Genomic DNA, 14,019 nt, shown 5'->3' with positions numbered 1-14,019 from the left:
TTTTAAAATTTCAGTAAACCCTTGTCCATATCAAAATTTCTCCTCTCTCAACCAACGGCATCTGATTTTATAGGGTTGGGCCTGGTGATGAAGGCCCAGTAGGCCCAATAAGGAGACAAGTCCGAAGTGATAAACGGATATTTCTGTAATGACTGACAGATCATTCAGATTGGACACTGAAAGGACATATTATACACCAGTTTAATTCTCTTCTGGCCTCTGGTTTTTTGCAGTTAAAAAGTTGGTGTTTTGATTCAAGTCAAAGACAATAGAACAAAAGAACATGGAAGAAGAAATCACTAGTCGGCACTACTGCTGCTACTACACATTGTTTGCTGAAGTGGAATGAATTGAAAAGAAGAGAACTTTATGATTTCATATATAACAAAGAGGAGAACCAAAATAACCCCGGTTTTCTCCGTTGAATCTCAGAGAACGAGCAGAAAAAAAGAAAAGAAAGAGAAAAACGGGGGTATTTTGGATGGAAAAATGAATTAATCCTACTAATTATGAAGAGGATCTGGACAACTGGGTATTTTCCGTTTACTATCTACGAATCCTTCATGATGGCGGTGGGGATCGAGGAAGGCTCTGTCCTTGAAGTATTTTTGAAGTAGTTCATATCGGCGGTTGGCGTGGTCTGTTTTGTCCGTCGTGTGGAGCGGCGGCGGAGGCGGCGGTGGTGGTGGGAAAATCCTTGAAGCTCTAGCTTGAGAGAAACAACAAAAAACCCAAATCTGCGACACCCAGAGGATCAAAATTAGGATGGCAAAAGAAGAGGAAGCGGCGATTCTTCTGGTACACATCGCTGGAAGAAAAGAGGAATGAAATTGGATGAAACTTGAGTTCAGTAGGTTTGAAATCCCGTGTGTATGAGGGTCGACATGAATAAATAAAATGTCAAACCCAAATGGCTTTGTTGTCTGTATTTCTCTCAGATGGGGTTTGAAGCTTAGTTGTGAGATATAAGAACAAAGAAAAGACGGCTATAATGGAATGGGACACTCAGAGAAAAGAGAGAAGGACGACGGTGGGGCCACGTGATGTGGGAATAGCAGGCTGAAATGGTCCACCTTCATATAATATGGTAACGGAACTTGGGTTTGACTCCTTTTCTTCCCTATTCACTAAACAATAGCCAAAACAAGTAGAGTTTTATTCAGAATCCGACCTTTGTCGGTGCCTATTTTTTTATGATAAAGATTCCAAAGAAAAGCCATGTATGGTATAGCCAAGAGGGGGTTTGTTTTTTTCTTTTTCTCCATGATTTTTGATAATACATGACTTATGGGAGTGTTCTTGGGGAGCTCCCCAACCCAACTGGGGTGTAAAACTTAGAGCAGAGTAGGCGTAAGATGAATGAGAAATGAGGCAGTTCCGAAGATGTAAAAGGAAAGGGCCACGTTCTATCAATTTCAGAAAGCCTGTGTTGAGTTCTGAGCATGATGCAGGCATTAAAGTTCAGCAACTTTTGCTTCCTATTTCCACTTTGTACTCTTCTTCTGTCTTATCACCTTTTAATCCTCTTCCGGTGTCTTTTATTACCTTTGCCTTTTTCCTTTTGGCCCTTTCGCCTTCTCACTCCTCCATTTTCCTTCACTCACTCATGAAAAGAAGGCTAAATGTTTTAAATTTTCAGAAAAAAAGTTAAATATCTTTTTCGACCGACCCTCTTAATAGTTGAACTTTTGAGAGTTTTGTTAATATCTTCAATTTTTTGAACATAAATAGAAACAATTAACAAAAATAGTTTTGAATTTTAAAAAATTGTATTTGCACCCATAATATTTATTTAAAAATCTTGGGTTGGAGAGTCGAGAAGAATCCATTTAAAAATAACTCATACCAATATTTTTTTTCCATATAGACACTCATTTTTCCCTATTTATCCAACATTAACAAAACAAAACACAGCAAAGTATAAAATATCACAAAAATCTCAAAATCAAGCACTTTTTTCGAAATATCATGAACTTCTTAAATCAATTATATAACAAATAAACTAATTTGAACTAAAAAAAAAATGATCAACAAAATCTAAATTACTACAAATTTGGCAATGGCATTGCCATTGGCAATTTGACAATGCATATGTTTTTCTCCCTCACACTGATTGTCCTCACAATTGTGACCTAATTTTTCAATGTGTCTTACTTTTTATGTGTGAAATCTAAACATATTACCTTACCTTTAATTACTAACAGATAACCTTGTTAAAATATATAAATTCCGACATTTTTTAGTTAATTATTGTTCGTTCTTCTTGCTATAACCTATATATACCTTGATTGAATGGGTAGTTCTAAAGGTTGAAGAAAGAAAGTAGAGTAAAAAGGATATTTAAGAAGATAGATTTATGATCCAAGTAGAGAAGAAAGAAAATGAAAAAGAGAAGTCATATGGTGTAGATTACTAATGGTAAAAGCTTTTTTTTAGTTTTAAAATGATCAATGAGATTATTTTTAAAACAAATTACTAAAGATTTAGTCCAAAAATCAAGAATAAAAGTTTTTAAAAATTATTTTTAAAAAAAGTTTTAAGACAGTATTTTCTAAAATTTAGGGCAAGAAAGAGGTTGGGAAAGTAAGGCAAATGACTTGGTCAATAAGGGAATTCAACTTCTTCTGATTTGACAGCTACTCAAAGTTCCAATATACTCCGTTCTTTCTTTTTCTAATAACTTGGAATTATATACAAGCTTGGTTTTCTCTATATTGAACCAAATCACAAGCTGTCTGTGACTGACTCCAAAAAGTAATACTCTGACTGAAATATTCTTTGCTTAAATCTTATTCAACATACTTCCTCCAGCCACTAACAACAAAGGAGCCTCTCCCTTTGGCAATCAGTATATGACAGTCCACCTTAAATGATACATTTTGAACATATATAATAATCTTCAGAATTTGGCTTCATTACCCAAAGCTCCTATCATCTTCAAAACCTCTTTTGCTCATGAACACCATGAATTTACACACAGTCTGATCATAATATATCATCAGGGACCCAATAGAGATAAACCAATAATATGCCTATATGCGGAGGAGATGGGGTGGATTTTAAGCATAGCTAGCCATTCCGACCACTGAGTTTGAACGGCTTGCCTTAGGAGATAACTTTGCGACTGTAACCTTTGTGAAGGATGGTAGATTTTTAAGAGGTGCAATTGAAAAAAAAAAAAAAACACCTTTCTGCAGTGTTCACTGGAGAAGTTCAGAGAATCACTCGTAGATATGCACTATTGATTGTATCTGCATCTGCAACCAGGAAGTCTGAAAAGAAGCATTAAACACAAAATTCGAACTTCTTTCACGAGTTGGTCGAAGTTTGTATTCAATGACTGACTTCAATGATGCACCCAAAAGATTTTGAACTTACAGGGAGGTTTTAATTTCCATAATTGTTAGCTTGACAACGTCACCAGGATGAAAAACGAGTTACGGACTAGAGATGATGTTTTCAAGGAGGAAATGATCTTCCAAAAGATTGGACAGTTCAGCATCCATAAACAGTGATTCAATAGCTTGGAGAATTAAGAAAGCACCCGTTACATTGCGGATAGCAACATCAGAGTCTTACGTAAAATAGGTGGTGTTGGTCCTCCCATGTTTATTCTTGGTGCTCAGATACGAATAAGTGAAAGTGATACAGCGAACTGAGAAGGAACTAAAGGAATCAAATAACAAGATGCCAATTGAGACACTCGAGCTTAATGAGAGTTCTAAAACTTGGGGAGAGGAAAAGGAAAGGGAAAAGAAAGAGAAAATCCTAGAAAATTGAATGAAGTTTTTTATCATGCAAGTTATTTCTAGTTGACAGGGAACTATGTTCGAGTCAAATCAAGTTTTGGATTGCTATGTATTTTCTTAAAATTAATTTTAAATATATCTTTTCGAGAAAGCATGTACTAATATAGTATCTCTTAATTGATATAAATTTGTCTATATGATAGTTGTGATCATATATTGTTGATTAATTTAGATAGGGATTAATTGTAATGTCATAAGAACCATTAATTATATTATATGTTTATCACTAATAATCAATCAGAATTGACCAAATTATATGCGTTTTATTTTTATATAATATTTTGTTATAACATACCAAAATAGAATATTAAATTTACAATTTCTTAAACTATTATTTTGTAATTGTTGGGATAAATATACTTTTAGTACATGAGATTTAAGGTTAGTTTTTATGGGGTTAACAACACTAATTTACTATCTTTGCTCATTCCATTCATATTATTTTGATTTTGTTGATTAGTTGGCCTCACCTCCATGGCACCCTTTTTGCAAGGGTTTTTCCCATCTGTTTATCAGAAAGAAGCTTTCGACATTTCTACCAATTAGTACTGCAAGTTTGGTTGTCTTACCCTCACTATGTTCACATATTCTCTTTATTTGGCAGCATTTTTTGCCTCACCACTACGTTGGTGCTCTTTCCTTTCACAAAAGTGGAATTCCTTGGTGCCAAACCAATCGCTTAACTATAGATGGCATCAAATCCCAAATTTTTCTGTATTTTTAAGTAAGGAGAGATCTTATTATTTCCTGAATTATTTTGCTGAATGAGCGACTTCGGAGATAATTTTCTCATTCTCCTCAGAACGAAGACAATGATGTAATGAAACTAGATCAACCTAACATATAATGAGTAGGTCCCACTTTAATTTTATCACAAGTTATTCTGAAACACCAGATCTCGGCATTTTTTTCTTGGAATTGAGAAAATTAAGAGCCTGGTGGAAGATGTTGGATTTAAGATGCTATTCCTACGGAAAGAAAAAAATGGATTCCACGGAAAGGCGTCAACACCAAGGTTATAACTAGGTGAGAGGCAATTGCCCATCAGTCAAAAGTTTTTGTTTTGAGTTGGTTATTTTTTCGATTTCGCATTGGTATAAAATGGATTTTTAAAGAAATATTTTCAATTCACGTAAATTTACTAGTTTGTTCTAAGCTTTTGAAAATGATGCCAAAAGGTCTGTATTTTTTCGCGCAGGTTCTCTTCTAATCCTTTCTCTCTGATCTATGAGCTTCAATTTATTCAAGAGGCAGATATGACAGTAGTCTATGCTAACATAGGTTTTGGGTGTTTAAAAAGCTGATCTTCGTGTCCACTTACTTTTATAAGAAAATAAATTACCGATTGGGCAAGGGCAAAACAATTTTTTTATATATATAAAAAATAAACAATAAAGAGGAAATCATGAAAGAAGCCTGGAAGGCAGTAAGAACCTTGTCTAGAGAGGGAAGCTACAAAAATCTGGCAATTAGGCATAAACATGATAAAAAACTTTCCATACGGAAATCTAGCTGGAAACTTCAGAAGCGACCTAACTTTCACGCTTCTTCCACCAAACATTTTCTTGTCAACAAAATTGCTCTTATTCCTCTCTTTTAAACATCCCAGATATTGCCAAACTTGGATTGATCTAACTGGTCTCACTTTGTTTCTGAAACAAGGGTCCACAATGAGTTGAAAGGCTCCAAAATCCTGGTTTATCACTCAACTAAGACCAACAGATTTAAAGGTTCTACATCCATTGTCAATAAATGAAGACGTCGCCTAGGTACATTAAACAGTGACTCGTGTTGAAACATGAAAAAGATTAACCCCGAGTATGCGAGTCTAGCTGATGGATATACAAGGGAAAGATCATTTTTATCTTATCTGTACAAGAATAAAAGGTGGAGATCTTCAAAGAGTAGAGTTCTAGGAAAATATTGGTTAGCAAGTGCCTGAATTGTAAAGAGTCGGTGAGATTTCACTAATCAGTTGTAGTGAGTTGGCCTAGTTTGTTATACTAGAGAGGGGGCATAAATGAGTCTCTACAATTCAAATGCGGCATCAGCTATTTAAATTGTGCAGCCATATGTTACAAGGAAGATGGTTAACAGAACCAGAATTTGTATCACTGTAGTTTTTCACACTTTCTTCCTATTGCCAAGTCAGCTAATCCGAACATTTGCTTAGAGGAGTTCGAGAATGTTATGCTAGTAGTGGTTCCTCTAGTTCAGGTTATCTCTATGGCAGCAATTGATGTAAACCGAGATATCCTCGGTATCCTAACACTGACATGCTTCCGTTAAAGAAATCTCAAGGATTACTAACAAATTTAGATACGAGTCATTATCCAGAGCTCCTGCTCTTAGAAAACAACGAGATTTTGATACAACAAGCATACTCTCAACAGAGGTTACTCAAATCTTAATCTATTAAGCCAGAGTAATCTTAATACAGTAATGCGCTTAATAACACTATAGGATGAGCTCAAAGACTAACTAGATTTACGAAATTCAATCTTGAAACAGATTGTTCTGATTACATAAATGCAAAATCAACAGTAATCCTACGAGTTTAAAGTCCTAAATTAGAGTAAATTAAACAAGAAAACCACAGACAAACAATGCTTACAAAAACCGAGAATCAAGAACAATTCAGTATAGTAAATAAGACGGAGAATGTGGTACTTACACGGTTTTCAATCCTTTAACATCATTCTAGTCCGAAAGTTGACAAAAGAGCGCCGAAAATGCTTCATCATAATCTCAGGATAGCAATGGCGAACCACTACGTATAAGATATCACGAGTAAGCGAGAGTGAAATGCAACTTTTCAATTTGAACTGTACCTTCAACAAAGAAAACGGAAAACGAAAAGGATAGAGAAATTGTACCTTGGACTTGCTGAGCCTGCTTTGGTTTCAGGTAAGAGCTTTGAAGTTCGTTGTTCCAAGTGTGGCGCTCCCATGGAACCGACGAGACGACTGGGTCCGGCAAGCGTGATCCCGCAAAAAGCCACGAAAATGGGCCCGAATGGATATTTTGGCCCACATTTGAAATAAATTTAGATTTTTTTGAAATAAAAATCCTTGCATTTTATTATTATTTTTTATTTTTTAAAAAGAAAATTCATATACTCAAAATATTATATTATTAAAATTAAATATTGATTAATATTTATATATCGTTGATATACTCAAAATATTACTAAAACAACGCATGATTGACCTCAATATCAATTCACCACTAGTAAATATTATATTTTTAAACTTTTTCTTCCGCTCAAGATTTTAAAACGTGCCTGCTATGGAGAGATTCACTCTCTTATAAAGAATGCTTAGTTCATCTCTCCAACCGATGTGAGATCTCACAAATATCTACTTTTGTATTACTGATAAATATTTACGATTATCAAAGGTAGAAATAAACTATCTATTTTTTCGGCCATGGACAAAAAATAGTTTATAAAACATATAAAAATTGAAGTGGTTAAAAAAGTTTTTATAAAGAAAAAAAAAAATTAATGCTACGATATTTTTAAATATAGTTTTGAAAATAAATATATTTTTAAATTTAAAAAAACTTTAAATGGTAATAACAAAATATAAAATTGTATTGAAATAATAGCCCAAGACAAGGCTCTGGGCTTTGGGCTCCGAATGAGCGGCCCATAACCATGAATCTAGTCTACGTGGCATCCTCTCTCTCTTTCCCTCCCATAATGCAAGGGGTCCACGTAGTTAAGCCCATGGCATGTGAGTGACGTGGGCAGTACCCTTCATTTACGTGGATTACTTTAAATCAGACCCACTTCAATAAATATAAATTTACACGTAGGACAAAGAGAATCGGTCGGCTGAAAATCGTCGGCCCAATTGGGGGAGATAGAGATAAGGGTAATGGGTCGTTGACACGTGTCAAAACGAGATGGTGGAGGGAAAAAGGGATAAGATTTGAAATCCACTGTGTGGTCATTACAAGCGTGACATGATCTTGAATCCCAAGCTTACGACCACTGAATGGGTTGGCGAATGGATAAAAAGGCCTAAGCGGTGGAGAATCGTTGAAGCGAAAGGGGTTGAATTGAGCTAAGGCCTTATAAATACACCATTTCTGAGTGTCAGCCGTCGCTAACTCAACCAGCGCCGGCGTTCAAGTACTCTACTAGCTAGCTAGCTAACAAAAAACAGAACAAAAAACAGAACAGAGGGTATCAATGGCTTCCATTGTCTCCTCCGCCGCCGCTGTCGCCTCCGTGAACAGGGCTTCCCCTGCTCAAGCTAGCATGGTAGCACCCTACACTGGGCTGAAATCCACCGCCGGCTTCCCTGTCACCCGGAAGAACAACGACATCACCACTCTTGCTAGCAATGGTAGCAGAGTTCGGTGCATGAAGGTATTAAACCATTCAATTCGTTTGTTAAAATTATGGGTTGTTCTTAATTTTTTGTGGGTTTGTTTGTAAAGGTGTGGCCACCACTTGGATTGAAGAAGTTTGAGACTCTGTCTTACCTGCCTGATCTTACCAGTGAACAATTGTTGAAGGAAATTGGGTACCTTCTCCGCTCTGGCTGGGTTCCCTGCATCGAGTTCGAGTTGGAGGTTAGTCATATTAAGAATCACGACTCCCCACAATGGTATGCTATATAGAAAATCCCCCCTCGAACAAAGTATACCATAAAGCCTCTTCTGAGGCCTATTAAGCTCTCGAACAGCCTCCTCTTAATTGAGGCTAGACTACTTTCTCACGACCCTTTACACCATTTGTTCGACATTTGATGATTCTATTAACATGGTTAAATTAAAAGCATAATTCTGATACCAGACATGACATTGGTGGCTTGGTTTTTGGCTAACAAGAATTGAGATGTATTACTTGCTTATAAACTCACGATCATATCTGAACTGGGTTTGGATAATTTTGCAGAAGGGATTTGTGTACCGTGAGAACCACAGGTCGCCGGGATACTACGACGGACGGTACTGGACCATGTGGAAGCTGCCCATGTTCGGGTGCACAGACCCAGCTCAGGTGGCGGCTGAGATCGAGGAGGCCAAGAAGGAGTACCCCAACGCATTCATCAGGGTCATTGGGTTTGACAATGTCCGCCAAGTGCAGTGCATCAGTTTCATTGTCTACAAGCCTGCATCCTACTAAGTTTCTTCATTCCCGCCCATCGCCGCCTTCACTTGGGTTTCAACAAATTTATTTCCTTTTTAAACCTTAATTTTCTCTTTACATTTTGTTGTGTTCATCATCAAGCTATGTTTATTTCCCCGACTTTCCAACTCGATTCGGAATAAATGATGCTTTGATTTGTTGTTAAGAACTCAGTATCAATCTTTCTATCTTTATGCATCGCCAAATTCTATGGAATTCTATCGAAATCGCGATGAAAATTAAGTAATTTTTTTAGATATGATGGAGAGATTGATTGTCGTTTATAATAAGAACGTATATATTTTCGAGTAAATTAATGTTTTGATTGAAGGGTACAAAAGATAGAACCTAACGATTATCAAAATGATGCAAACAAATTTAACTTTTTAATAATGTTGAAGTTTTATTTGTATGAAAAAGAAAAGAAATTAACGAAAAATATCAATTTCTACTTTTCAAGTGCCCCTGTCTTGAAGGAAGCACGACCCTTTATCCGTAGAAATCGCCCACTAGTAACAAAGCTCACATAAGGTATCGAGAGGACTATTACAGTCACGTGCGAATAAATTACCTCCTATTTGTAAAGTACCCCACTTCCTATTTAGGGGGTTGAGGTGAGAAATGGCTTGATGAACCGTTTCGTTCGCCACGCACCGCCCCTATTCACTTGCTTATCGTAGAAGCTTTTAGTATACAGTGCCCCACAACTATTAATAGTATAGTAAGGTTGAAACACGAGAGTGCCCGCCTTTTCTTTCGCGCTGGCCTAAGTCAATCTTTTAGTAAGCATAATCGTGTATATATATCTATATCTATATATATCTTCGATGCTGTCATTTCGAAATGTCCGCTTCAACTGCAGTTTCAACTATCAAAAAGCTAAGTTGGCTTGACGAGCGCAAATATGAGAAAGCAGGAGCAATAAAACAACAAGTCTCTTGCTTAAGGCTTACATCGTAAGGGGTAAAGAGAAGAGCTTTTGCTACTGAGAAAGCGAACGGTCAGCGCAAAGGTTCAAGACTTAACCGAGCGTTAGCGAAGCGCTGTAGTAGCGCTGAAGCCCTGGACACTCCGCCTTATCTATAGAAGCAGCCTTTATGTGAAGAGGGTTTAGGGTTTCCTCTCGTTTTTTCTAATAGGATTAGCTCGTTGGTGAATTGGGCTTCTACTGTGAATTATTGGGTTGTAGACATGCGAGGGCACGGCCACACGGACTCAAACGACTCAACTGGTTCAGGTCAAGTTGGACTCGGTGAAGACGAACTCTTATAGGTTTTTAGACCCTCTTGTTTCATCATTTAGGTTAAATTTTACTTCAAAACTAGATTGAATAGGTTATATTGGTAATTTTCTTACATTAATTTTTTTTTTTTAAATATTGAATATAAATATGTGATTAGGATGAATTTTGATTTCGTTTTCGAAAAATTATTATACAAGTGGAGGAAAATGACATGAACATGTGAACCACTGTTTCAATCCAACAATCAATCCGACCCTTTCCGAATTGTACGGCACAACGACCAAGCCCATTTCAGGCCCATTATTGTGACATGAGTCCAAGCCCATTTCCGGCCTATGATTGTGACATGGGTCCAAGCCCATTTCCGACCCATTATTGTGGCATGGGTCCAAGCCCATTTACGGCCCATTATTGTGATATGGGTTCAAGCTCATGTCCGGCCCATTATTGTTACATGGGTCCAAGTCCATTTACGGCCCATTATTGTGACATGGGTCCAAACCCATCCACACAATTGGGCTTAGGTTTTGCAGCATGTCAGTAAGCCCAAATAGAACGAAGCTTGGGTTAACGGTCGAAGTTATAGCAGGAAGGAAAGAATCTTTGATCCCATCGACAAAATTGTGTCAGAATTCAGAAATCAATACTCCATTAAAGAGACAAGCTCTGCAACAAAGCTGCTTTGAAGAGAGAGAGAAAAAGAGAGGTTAGGAATCCCTCAATTAACCAACATAAACACACTCCCAACAACCTTAAGCGCCCGAACAACCTTTCCTTAATCGTGGCTCGATTCTTCTGAAGTTCTCGAACAAAGTACATCTTTTGTTCGACATGCGAGTCACTTTTGACTACACTTTTGAGACAAGACTACGACTCTCCACCACAATAGTACGATATTGTCCGTCCACCTACTCTCCACAATGGTAGGATGTTGTTAGCTAATCCTCAACTAGAGAGGGAGAGAGAGAGAGAGGTACTTATTCGACCAACAAAGTGGCTTTAACAAAAGCCGGAGAGGTCGGCGATTCCCTGAAGAAGATGCCCTGAAAAAGCAATCTTATGGATCCATATCGGTAGCTAGCGTTATGCTTAAGCATACTTTCAAAACAAAATTCAAAAAACCCAGAAAGAAAGATGAACAGAGATGAACAGAGATTCAGAAAGAAAGATGATGAACAGAGATTAAGAATAAGAAATGTTCTACAATATATCAACATGTTCATCACTTCTACAGACTCCATTTCAAGTTCTTCTGCAATATCTACAAATTGCCTCTCACTCTCTCTCACAAATCATCCCAAAACCAGCGAACAACAACGAAAATTTCCTCAACCTTATGACTTCTAAGTACAAAAATATAATACAAGAGGTTGACCATCCACGCATCGTTGCTTGTTCTTGATCGACTCGAAAAAAGAAAGAAAAAAAAAAAAAGAAAAAAAGCTTAAAAATACATAGCTTTTGTATACATGGGAATTGATTTTCATTTACATTTTCAAAGAACACTTCAAAAGTATTCACAAAAGAAGGGCAAATTGTTTTTGGAGATCTTTGTATTCTATGGATTTGAAATTGAGATGGGTTTTCTAAGCGAAGGCAGGGATGCTGCAATTTTGCCTATCCCTGTCCAGGCAATCGAAACCCTCAATCCTCACCGTTGGTTTGTTCCCAAAACTCGCCCTTACACGGCCGCCTCCCTTCCTGGAGGTTGCTGTAGGGGGCGACAACTGACCTGACGGTGAAGCGATCGGTGAAAAGGGGATGAAATTTTCATCCCCGAAACGGTCGTCCTGAATCAATGGGTTGGCTACTCTGCTCGGCGGAGACCCACGTAAAAAAGGGGGCGTCGAAGCCAACTGCGTAAACGATTGATCCACGCTGCGACAATCCTATAAAATTCAACAACTTAAGCTACCAGGGCCTCCTCTAAATTCCGATATTCATCTCTTATGATCTGAAGAAACGAAAAATGAAAAGAGATAAGAGCATAGCATACCTTTTTCAGCAGGAAGTCAAGCAGATCCGGTCCGGCTGCCATGTCAATTTGCTCAACTTGGTGACTGAAATTCAGTTCAAGAAAGAATTAGCAAAAGGGAGGCATTTCCAAGGGTTCTTCTTTTGTAAAATCACGATAAGAATCAGAAAACTAACCAAACATTCCACCGGAAAAAGCTATCGGCGTGGCCGTTGACGGCGACCTGTAGATTACTAAGACGCCGTGGTTTAGGGCAAACAATATGATCTCTAACGTCTGAAACGGGACGCGGAACAGAGGTCCTCATCTCCTCGTCGTGACCCGAGAAGGTGTTCGACAGAATGCCGCAGTGATTCATACTCGCCTTCGGTTATTCCAAGGGACAAATAAAGCTGGAGAGATGAGAAAGCAACCGAAAACATATGTAATACAAGAAACAAAGCATCCTGGCGACAAATGGCACCAAACAAACGATGAAATCGGAAGAAAATTCAAAGTTTGATTTTGTCCCCCCCGCAAATCGGAAATTGTTCGGAAATTTCGCGAATAATTAAAATATTCAAGCTAAAAAGAACGGACAAAAAAAAAATTAGTTCATTACATGGCATGATCCTTTACATCACTATCATAACAATTAAAAAATTAAGACAAACACGCACATATGTTATCCAAAGCCCCTTAATAGATCGAAAAAAATTAATAATCAAAACCTGCACGAATTCAAAATTATTTTCATAAAATACTAAAATCATAAACGATTCAATAAGTCCTCTAATCCTCAAACCCTAAAACACAACTTCCTTCCCTAAAAACCCTAATCCATTCATCCAGAGTAAAATTAACCATCTCTAGACCTAAACAATTCCAAAAGAACTCCGAAACCAAAACACCAGATCCACGCCAAAGAAGCCTAGAATTTCCATATCTCACAAACAGATTCAAATTCCACCACAACAAAAGAAAAATCAAATAAAAGAGGGAGCGAAAAAGAACAAAACCTGAAAATCAAGTGGCAGCAGTTGAGTATCCAACCTTCAAAAAGTTGAGAGCAGTATTATATACAGAATGAAAGAAGGAAAAGCCAGGACAGCGGCGGGCCGGCGGATGTAAACGGGGAAACAAATACAAAAGGAAAAGAGCAAAAAAAAGAACAGCGCCGCAGTGTACAGAGCAATCAGAAAAGCAGAACAAAAAAGTTAAGAACAGAGGAGAGAGAAAGTAGAGAGAGAAGGCAGATGAAGAAGAAGAAGAAGAAGACGAAGACCGTTCCCAACTCGCTGGGGTCGGAGGTTTGGGCTTCGGTATTTGGGGTTTTTAAATTTAAATTTTTGTTAATTTTTTTTTTAAAATAATTTTCAAATTTCGTATTTATTAAGTAATTGTAAAATTGGCGGTGCCGGTCGAGGCCGACACAAATATCACCGGTTTCAGCGCCTTAACTTTTATAACATTTTATTTTAAATTAATTCTGTGTAAATATCTCAATGTAGGCCCCACCCTTTGATGAATTAAATGGACGGTTATACTTAATTACCATACAAGCTACGTGATTTCGACACGTGTCTTAGATCATGTGGTTAGTTGGCGAACTTTGGTCTTTTCAATGAAGTGATCACATGTTTCGTCCTTTTTTTATGCTTCAGAATATTAATTACATATTATTTTTTTGTAAAATAAGGAAAAATAAATTATATGCTAAATTAATAAATTAATAAAAATAAAAGTTAATTTTTTTAAAAAATTAGGAAATGTGTTTATTTGGATTTTCTAATTTTATTTTAAATTTTGATAATGGAAATGAAGCTTGTTTGACTAATAAAATTTATTGTATTTATGTGGAAATAAATAA

General features: G+C 37.0%; 2 protein-coding genes and 1 long non-coding RNA gene across 5 annotated transcripts; 1 reads left to right on the top strand and 2 right to left on the bottom strand.

The window, feature by feature from the left end:
- Nucleotides 1-4,211: 4,211 nt before the first annotated feature.
- LOC111449802 lies at nucleotides 4,212-6,770 on the bottom strand. Its single transcript, XR_002711727.1, has 3 exons — nucleotides 6,686-6,770; nucleotides 6,484-6,579; nucleotides 4,212-5,461 (listed from the first exon to the last, which is right to left on the bottom strand). It is a non-coding gene; the product is annotated as an uncharacterized LOC111449802 (long non-coding RNA).
- A 1,005-nt stretch (nucleotides 6,771-7,775) lies between these two features.
- LOC111449952 (ribulose bisphosphate carboxylase small chain, chloroplastic-like) lies at nucleotides 7,776-9,121 on the top strand. Its single transcript, XM_023090055.1, has 3 exons — nucleotides 7,776-8,187; nucleotides 8,259-8,393; nucleotides 8,719-9,121. The coding sequence occupies exons 1-3, from the start codon at nucleotides 8,008-8,010 to the stop codon at nucleotides 8,947-8,949; spliced, it is 546 nt and encodes a 181-aa protein (XP_022945823.1). The 5' UTR covers nucleotides 7,776-8,007; the 3' UTR covers nucleotides 8,950-9,121.
- Nucleotides 9,122-11,358: 2,237 nt separating this feature from the next.
- Nucleotides 11,359-13,576, bottom strand: LOC111449982. 3 transcript variants are annotated; one of them, XM_023090105.1, is made up of 4 exons: nucleotides 13,169-13,576; nucleotides 12,347-12,534; nucleotides 12,192-12,255; nucleotides 11,359-12,084 (listed from the first exon to the last, which is right to left on the bottom strand). In XM_023090105.1, the coding sequence occupies exons 2-4, from the start codon at nucleotides 12,526-12,528 to the stop codon at nucleotides 11,782-11,784; spliced, it is 549 nt and encodes a 182-aa protein (XP_022945873.1). In that variant the 5' UTR covers nucleotides 12,529-12,534; nucleotides 13,169-13,576; the 3' UTR covers nucleotides 11,359-11,781. The 3 variants fall into 3 exon arrangements, with proteins under 3 accessions (XP_022945873.1, XP_022945871.1, XP_022945872.1); XM_023090103.1 differs by having other exon boundaries at nucleotides 12,347-12,562; nucleotides 13,169-13,569; XM_023090104.1 differs by having other exon boundaries at nucleotides 12,347-13,573.
- Nucleotides 13,577-14,019: the final 443 nt, after the last annotated feature.

This window comes from Cucurbita moschata, unplaced genomic scaffold (genome assembly GCF_002738365.1).
Source record: "Cucurbita moschata cultivar Rifu unplaced genomic scaffold, Cmos_1.0 Cmo_Scf00011, whole genome shotgun sequence".
In the NCBI taxonomy this organism is placed as follows: domain Eukaryota; kingdom Viridiplantae; phylum Streptophyta; class Magnoliopsida; order Cucurbitales; family Cucurbitaceae; genus Cucurbita; species Cucurbita moschata.
The sequence above is the reverse complement of the archived record's forward strand: the minus strand, read 5'-3'. Positions and strand labels throughout refer to the sequence as shown.

What these genes read in the sequence shown, in the direction of transcription:
- LOC111449952 (XM_023090055.1), top strand. Translation starts at nt 8,008, where the DNA reads ATGGCTTCCATTGTCTCCTCCGCCGCCGCTGTCGCCTCCGTGAACAGG. An exon ending in GCAGAGTTCGGTGCATGAAG is followed by an intron (nt 8,188 to 8,258) that starts GTATTAAACCAT and finishes TTGTTTGTAAAG; the next exon opens with GTGTGGCCACCACTTGGATT. An exon ending in GCATCGAGTTCGAGTTGGAG is followed by an intron (nt 8,394 to 8,718) that starts GTTAGTCATATT and finishes ATAATTTTGCAG; the next exon opens with AAGGGATTTGTGTACCGTGA.
- LOC111449982 (XM_023090105.1), bottom strand. Translation starts at nt 12,528, where the DNA reads ATGAATCACTGCGGCATTCTGTCGAACACCTTCTCGGGTCACGACGAG. An exon ending in TTTTTCCGGTGGAATGTTTG is followed by an intron (nt 12,256 to 12,346) that starts GTTAGTTTTCTG and finishes ACTGAATTTCAG; the next exon opens with TCACCAAGTTGAGCAAATTG. An exon ending in TTGACTTCCTGCTGAAAAAG is followed by an intron (nt 12,085 to 12,191) that starts GTATGCTATGCT and finishes TGAATTTTATAG; the next exon opens with GATTGTCGCAGCGTGGATCA.